General features: G+C 34.4%; 1 protein-coding gene across 1 annotated transcript in view; it reads left to right on the top strand.

The window, feature by feature from the left end:
• Nucleotides 1-485: 485 nt before the first annotated feature.
• csf1ra (colony stimulating factor 1 receptor, a) overlaps nt 486-8,955 on the top strand; it is a 23,370-nt gene continuing 14,900 nt past the window's right edge. The window contains exons 1-6 of the mRNA XM_016276374.1: nt 486-891; nt 1,672-1,847; nt 6,601-6,882; nt 6,981-7,268; nt 7,920-8,056; nt 8,367-8,529. Of these exons, the coding sequence (XP_016131860.1) occupies nt 1,799-1,847; nt 6,601-6,882; nt 6,981-7,268; nt 7,920-8,056; nt 8,367-8,529 (919 nt within the window). The 5' untranslated portion in view covers nt 486-891; nt 1,672-1,798. The remainder of the gene's footprint in view (nt 892-1,671; nt 1,848-6,600; nt 6,883-6,980; nt 7,269-7,919; nt 8,057-8,366; nt 8,530-8,955) is intronic.

Raw genomic sequence — 8,955 nt, 5'->3', positions numbered from 1 at the left:
TGTGTGTGTATATATATATATATATATATATATATATATATATATATATATATATATATATATATAAATATACACACTTACACTTATATAAATTTTTACCTTGGCAGCTACCTGAAATAGGTTTACGCTGAAGCACTAAAATAAATAAATAAAAATAATCTTAACTTATGACTCAACATTAGTGTTATTACTGTTAACTGAAACTAAAATACAAAATATTTATTATATTTTTAAAATTTATAAACACTAAATAAAACTAAAATTTTAAAATAAATTAACCATAGATGGTATAATTGAAGAAAAAAACATGACAAGTGTAAATCAAAATGACACAAAAATTTAAATTGAAGTAAAAAAAAAAAAGCTAATTCAAAATATGCATAAAAACTACAATAGTATATAAAAATACTAAATTGAACAACATTTGTCTGTCAAACTAATACTATAATGTTTTAGACAAATAAATCCTTGTTTAAATCCTCACTGAATATTAATGTGAGTTTAATGTGAGTGCACTGGAAGTCATGTATTTCCTTCTGCAGACAAAAAGCAACAGAAAAGCCTGAAAGTGAACAGAATCAATTATGGGCAAGTACAGCTGGAGTCTTTCTTCATGTGATATTAAAAGAAGCTGTTGATGACCTGTTGTTCACATGTAAACACTGATCATGGGTCTGAATGAACACTGGAGCGTTTTGTTCAGGAAGTCACGGAGAGACTCCTGCCGTCTCAGTGATCAGGGTTCACATTCGTTTCACTTGAGTACCGAGGTGTAGACGGAAAACCCAACGCGGCACTGGAGGCCTGTTCAGATTGGAGATCATCACCACGCAGCAGGAGCTCGGATGAAGATCTTCACTTCTCAATCTTTGGACATTTGCTGACACTCAGGTAAAACTTTTTTTTTTCTTATAAAAATGATCTTGATGATGAAATTTGAGTGATTTGTGCTTAGGAAAAGAAAAAAATATCTATAGTCCATAGGTTAAGAAAAATAATCCTGTTGATTTTTCTTACCCCATTTTTCTTGTTTCAAGCATAAATGGATTTTTAAACTATTAAAAACATTTTTGTTCACTGAAATAAAGCTAAAAATAAAATAAAAATATTTATGAAAAACAAAAATGTGATTTTTTTTCAAATAACTGAAATTTATATTAAAAACTAAAATTACTAACGGGAAATAAAAACTAAATAAAAAAATGAAATGATACATTTTAATCTAAAACTTTGGAGCGTCTCTACAAAAAAAATAAAAATAAATCTCACTTAGTATTTTTGTCATTTCCAGTACAAATATCTAAAAATCAAGATACATTTACTTGAGATGCATAACAATATACAATATTAAGTCTTGTTTTCTTCTAAAAATGGTCAGTGAGCTTATGCTTAAGACAAGAAAAAATATTTAAATTAAAATTATTTAAAAATATATATTTTCTGAAAACAAGATTTAAAAATTATCCTTTTTAGATTATCCACTAAATGCATCTTGATATTAAGAATGTTTAGATATTTGATCTGTAAAACACAAAAACAAAATAAAATAAAATAAAAAAAACCTGAGTTTGCGTCCGATATTTGGGTTTGCTGAATTTTGATCTACATGATTTCTGTACACACTAATAGACTTAATCTTCACGAAATGTTGATTTTTGATGGTGTTTCTAGGCTGGGTCAGCTGATTTGCTGCTGCGGTCATATCCTGTCAGACAGAAATGAGAAGTCTGTGTTGAAGGACCAAAGGATCAGTCCTTATTTCCTCTGAGACAAACTATTGAACAGGAGCCGCTCGGAGATGTTTGCTCTCCTGTTCGTCTGTGGAATCCTGTTCGCTCAAGCTCAGGGTAAGAAAACCAGCACTCATCTTACTGTAAGATCAAAACTACAGAGGAGATCTAGCTCACTTCTCAGTTATTTCTCTTAGAAGGCAAACAGAGACCTTTGCTGAAGTCCTACATGTGTCTCTAGAGTTTCAGAAGAATCTCAACAGTGTCTCCAATTGTGCTCGGATTTACAAAGATACATTCAAAAATCAGAGCTCAAACATTTCTCGCCAGATGATCTGAGCTGCTCTTCACATTCATTTTACGTGATCCCAGCTAACAGGGAACATTCTCTTGTTTACTAATGTTTTTTAAAAGTTATATAAATGTTTGGACAAAGCAGTTTATGGAACATTGTGACGTAATTAATATTTGATGTACATTCTCATTACATTGAGTGAAAACATTGTTAGAACAACATTCTGGAACGTCCTCATGATGTTATTTTTACTTGATGAACATTCGAAGAACTGTTTTGTAACCTTTAAATAACGTTATAAGTACAACAAGAAAACTAGACATATTTACATTCTTAAAATAAACATTCAAGTAGCGTTATATTTTAGGTTAAAAAAAATTATATATTAGAACGTAACCTTTATGTAATGTTTTTATCATGGAAATGATGGACATTTTAATGTTCTCAGAACATTTAAAATAAACGTTCAAGTATCGTTATGTTTGGATAAAACAAAGTAGTAGAACATTATAAGAAACGTTTTTATAGCCTTTAAATAACGACAGGAAAACTGGACATATTAATGTTTTAAAAACACATTGTTCCAAAAAGATGTTCCAATATATGTTCCATTTTGCTAATGTTCCAATTAAGTTATAAAAAAAAATTATTTTATGAATGAATGTTAAAATGTTGTTCAATATCTTGCATTTCTAAGTGATATGGATGAAAATAGGTTTATAGGTTTGAGAGTTTATGAATCTAGTAAGAAACACTTTCCTATAAAATATGAAGTCTGTTCATAACTCAATTTGGGGGCTTTTTATGAGTTTATTATTTTTAGTGCAACTTGTTAGATGCCTGCGAGCACAGTGTGAGTTCTCTAAATATTCTTATTTGGAAAAACAGAGAAATATGATTCAAAATTACAATAACATTGAATAAAAGTGGCGTCGTTCCTCAACATTTCTGTCTTGTTTTCAAGTACAAATATCTAAACAGTCTTAAATCAAAATACATTTAATTAAGATGCAAAATTACCAAATTAAAATATATATATATATATAATTGATTAAACAAAAACAGATATCGTCAGTATTTGTTTTCCATTTAAATGAACTTTTCTGAACCTGATGGCAGATATTTATTCTTGCTTTAGTAATAAACAAGCTTCTAATTCTGTGTCATTTTGCATCTCAAGTAAATGCATCTTAGATATTTGCACTAGAAAACAAGTTGAAAGAAACATCTGAAAAATCTAAAATTAGTATTGTTCTCAGGCTCCTAAGTTTATGTTCAGCTATTTCACTTTAATAGCAAAAAAACCTATTCATCACCATTAAAGTGAAATTACTGAAACTACTCATAGAAGCCTGATAAAAATGCTCATTTTAAAAGGAAATGTTAAACGACACCTAGAGGCTTTTGCTTCTGAACTCTTCAAATATACTGAGGAAGAACATCAGTTTTACTCAACTGGTGTTGGGGAATTTTGTTGGTTGTAAATTAGTTGATTAATTGATGTGAAATTCTCAGTATAGCTTGTTGAAAAGAGTTTGAAAATGATGGGGGAAAAGTCTTAATGATTCCAGTTCGTGCTTTAGATAGGAAAGCAGAAGTGAGAGGAAGATCTGGATGTTTGGGCTGATTGCGCAGTGCAGATCACTGACTCCACATGTTCTCTAACCACACACACACACACACACACACACACACAGAGACAGCTTTCATTTCTCTTCTCATCACTCTACCCTTCAGAACAGCACATTCACATTTAGCCTTTTCTTATTGGTGTGACACTGAGATGAAACCCACACGTTTCATGAGAACTGCTGTAAAGAGAGCCGGGATGACGCTGTGTGTTTTGGTTTTAAAGGAGTAGTTCACCCAAAAATGAACATTTGCTGAATATGTCCTCACCCTCAGGCCATCCAAGATGTGGATAAGTCATGAAAACAGATTTGGAGAAACGTAGCATTACATCCCTTGTTCAGCAATGGAGCCTCTGCAGTGAATGGGTGCCGTCAGAATGAGAGTCCAAACAGCTGATTAAAACAATAATCCACAAGCAATCCACAAGACTCCAGTCCATCAATTAATGACTTGTGAAGCGAAAAGCTTCGAGTTTTTAATAAATCCATAATCAAGACGTTTTAAACTTTTTAAGCTTCTGGCTAAAATATGACTCCATAATTCATAACAATGCTTCCTGCAGTGAAAAAGTGCATCCCCTTTTGTCCTCTCACATCAAAATCCACCCAAATATACTGTTTTAGACTGTTTTTGCTTTAAACGGTGCTTAATCTGTGCAGATTTCTCTCCTGATTTAGACAAGACGACTTTTTGAGAAAACAATATTATGGAATAAGGACTCATATTTTAGCAACAGTTTGAAGTTAAAAACATTCTGATGGATTTGTTTCTTACAAACATGCAGCTTTTCACGTCACAAGACTTTAACGGAAGGACTGGACTGGAGTGGATTGTAGTGATGTTTTTATCTGCTGTTTGGACTCTCATTCTGACGGCACCCATTCACTGCAGAGCATCCATTGGTGAGCAAGTGATGTAATGCTACATTTCTCCAAATCTGATGAAGAAACAAACTCATTTACATCATGGATGGCCTGATGGTGACTACATTTTAAGCAAATATTCATTTCTGAAAAATCTGAAAGTGAACTTTGTGAACCAAGATATAGGTGGTCAGATTTTGTGTAAAAAAACCAAGGGAACTAGTTAAGCACACACTATTACAGTGAATGGTTTGTGGTTTTACTGCGGGTAAATCTAGGTTAAATATACAGAATATAATAATTCTTCAGCTGTTTCTGTACTGTTTCACATATGATTTAAAGGGGTCATATGATGCTTTTTTAAAGATCATTATTTTGTGTATTTGGTGTAACAGAATATGTTGACATACTTTAATGTTCAAAAAACACATTATTTTTCAAATACTGTACATTATTGTAGGTCCTCTATGCCCCGCCTCAAACGCTTCGTTTTCTACAAAGTCCCTCCTTCCGACAAGCGCAGTCTGCTCTGATTGGTCAGCTGACCCAGTGCATTGTGATTGGCCGAACACCGCAAGCACTCGTCGGAAATGTAACGCCCTTACCATTTTCGGAAGGCCAAATAAAGTGCTTTTGCTTTCGGCTAGAAACACACAGCGTCTCCCAGTAACTGCGGTTACTGATACCACGCCTTCTTTCTTTGCGTGCATTTGGGCGGCATTATGCTAATATTTCCACATAGTGAGGTAGATATGTGGAGGCGTGTTAGAATGAGCCGTTTTAGGGGGGCGTGGCAGAGTCTTAACTTTGATAAAGTATATCTCTTTGGTTTTGAGACTTTAGTCTTTGCAACTTCAGGGATCTTATCTATGCACAATCAGCTTGTAACACTCCAAAGAGAAAGGAAACTTGAAATTGCATCATATGACCCCTTTAAAATAGTATTCAATATGAAGTGTGCAGTACGCAGTACATTAAAGTTTCAAACAGCTCATGTGCTGAATTCAAGTCAGTTCACCTTTATTTATTGCACTTTTATAATACAGATTATTTATATGCAGCTTCACAGAAATATACAGGAAAATAACAGTGTTGCAAAATTCAGCGATTATGAAATGACTCTGACTACAGAAAACAATAGTGTCAATATTCCGATCAATGAAAGACTTCTGTGGAAATCCAGAGGGACTGTGCAACTGAGAGCAGGAAACTAGCGTTTGATGTGGTTTGTCAGATGGAGGTGGATCTGTGAGGAGTTTCAGTGATCTATTGGTGAAACCTCTGAAATTTATGGATGTCTGAGGTGATGAGAGGTCAAGAAAGTGTTCAAAATGTCATTATTGTGAGTCACAAAACATCCATTGTTGCAAATCTATTTTTACTGAATTGTTTTCTCTTATAATGAATATGGAGTTACATCTTGTTAACCCTACTGTATCATATTTGAAACACCAGTTTCTAAGGCCTCTTTTGCTGCTGTCGTCTGATTAATAGTTTCAACTTTTTAGCAAGAAACGGGTCTTTTAGTTGAATTGTACAGTAAAAATCAGTGAGAATCAAATAAGATCACCAGGCTTTTGTTTGCAGAAGCTTTACTTTCTACTTTTTTTTTTTTTTTACTTACGTTTATTTGTTCATCTCTCAATTGTCATTACATTGCACTGCATTATATGTTTTGATCATCTAACTATGCGTTTAAATATCACCTTACTAAGACATTTCATTGGAGATATAGAGTGACGACTGATATTTTTATCATTTTATGTTAGTATCTGTTATACTGTATACTGCTATACTCATTGATTTACATTACAATAAGAATTTCATACTTTTTGTCCATATAAATATCAGCATCTGCACTAAATTGCTTATTTTTGCCCAGTTTGAGCCTCTGAATAAAATGAGCTGTTTTTTCCTCAGTATTCTCACTATATCAGACTATACGAGTCATAAAAACCTAATGGATCACATGATACAAATGGCTGTCTTTTTTTGTTCAACAAGCTGTTCCATTTCAAAAAATTAATTTTCTGACTATTATTTGATATGTCAGGCTTCCCGTCTGTGTTTTGATTGGCAGGTTGGTCTGAGCCGCGGATCAGACTGAACTCTGGAGCTCCGGTCGGTACGGATGTGATTCTTGACTCTGGTTCTCCTCTTCATCTGATCTGTGAAGGCGATGCTCCGGTCACATGGCTTCCCCGACTGGCCAGACACAAGCGTTTCATCTCCAAGGAGGTCGGAAACGTCCGGAGTTTCCGTGTGAATATAGCCACTGCGGATTTTACAGGAACATACAAGTGCGTCTATATGAGTGGAAATGATTCAAACGAGTCATCTTCGGTTCATGTGTTTGTCAGAGGTGAGTGAACACTTTCAATGCTTTCATATGTCTGCTTCTGAACTAAACATGCTTTACAAATGCAGAAACAAGATCTCAAAGATCTGTGTTGGTTGCAGATCCCCGAATTCTCTTTGTCTCGCCGAGTACATCTCTGCGTTATGTGCGGAAAGAAGGTGAAGATCTGACGCTCCCTTGTCTTCTGACCGACCCCGACGCCACGGACTTCACCTTCCGCATGGATAACGGCTCAGCGGTGCCCTACGGCATGAACGTGACCTTTGACCCCAAAAAGGGCGTCCTGATTCACAACGTTCAACCTGGATTTAACGCCGACTACGTTTGCAGCGCTAGAATCAGAGGGGTTGAGAAAGTGTCGAAGATATTCTCGATAAACATCATTCAACGTGAGTTTCATTGAAACCCAAGTGTGCTTTCGTATGAATCAAAGAATAAAAGCTCCAGACTGAAACATTTTAGAATTCTGTGATTTCGCAAACCGTTCCAAAGACAAACATTTTCGAATTTCAAACAGTTTGAAATCACAACATTTTCCAAATGTTCCAGATCATCATTTTGCCGAAAGAATAATGTAAAGGCTTTGATGAAAAACTAATAATCAATTCAATTGTAAAATAGATAAATAAATAATTTTAACATAAAAACTCATTTAAATTAAACCCTTACTTAAAACAATTAAATGTTTTTATTTGTTTACCTGCCTGCCATCAACCAACATCAAAGAACCATGAACGTGTAAATGTGTTGTTGAGATATTAACTTAAAATCTTATTCTACTTATGTAAATATTGAATATTTTGAATATTTTTTGTATAAAATATCTATTCAATACGTATAACTATATATAATAAAATTTATCAATTAATAAATATTTATATATTATATACACACACACACACAAGTAAATATTTTAGGAGGTCAAAGGGATTTGGTTTGGGAATCCCTGATGCACAACATTCGCTACATCAAAACTATAACAAGATATTTAAGTAAAAAAAGCTACTCATTTAATAACTCCTTTATACTTTTTTATTCAGGATTACGTTTTCCACCGTACGTGTTTCTGAAGAGAAGCGAGTATGTCAAACTGGTGGGAGAGAGATTTCAGATCAGCTGCACCACGAACAACCCCAACTTTTACTACAACGTCACATGGACGCACTCCTCTAGAACGGTACGACACGTCAAACTATGACACTGCACAGCTGTTTTCAAAATTGATAATACTCAGAAATGTTTCTTGAGCAGCAAATCAGCATATTAGAATGATTTCTGAAGGATCATGTGACACTGAAGACTGGAGTAATGATGCTGAAAATACAACTTTGATCACAGGAATAAATTACATTTTACAATATATCCACATAGAAAACACTTTAAATAGAAATAATATTTCACAATATTTCTATTCTTACTGTATTTTTCATCAAACAAATGCAGTCTTGTTGAGCAGAAGAGACTTGTTTTTCTCGGTTCATTCCCAGCTGCCCCGAGCAGAAGAGAAATCGACGATGGAAGAGGATCGTTTGGCCATCGAGAGCATCCTGGTCGTACCGGCTGTTCAGCTCTCTGATTCGGGGAACATCACCTGTACGGGTCAGAACGAGGCCGGAGCCAACAGCTCCACCACACACCTGCTGGTCGTGGGTGAGAAACGGAGAGCAATCAGACTGTCAACTGATGTAGATAAACGGATGGATGGATGGATGATAGATAGATAGATAGATAGATAGATAGATAGATAGATAGATAGATAGATAGATAGATAGATAGATAGATAGATAGATAGAGGATGGATGATAGATGGATAGATAGAGGATGGATGGATGATAGATGGATGGATAGATAGATGGATGGATGGATGGATGGTAGATAGATAGATAGATAGATAGATAGATAGATAGATAGATAGATAGATAGATAGATGGTAGATAGATAGATAGATAGATAGATGGATGGATAGATGGATAGATGGATAGATGGATGGATAGACGGATAGATAGATAGACAGATATTGATGATAGAGGATGATGGATGGATGGATGGATGGATGGATGGATGATAGATAGATAG

This window comes from Sinocyclocheilus grahami, unplaced genomic scaffold (genome assembly GCF_001515645.1).
Source record: "Sinocyclocheilus grahami isolate Dianchi unplaced genomic scaffold, SAMN03320097.WGS_v1.1 scaffold102.1, whole genome shotgun sequence".
NCBI classification, from domain to species: Eukaryota; Metazoa; Chordata; class Actinopteri; order Cypriniformes; family Cyprinidae; genus Sinocyclocheilus; species Sinocyclocheilus grahami.
The sequence above is the reverse complement of the archived record's forward strand: the minus strand, read 5'-3'. Positions and strand labels throughout refer to the sequence as shown.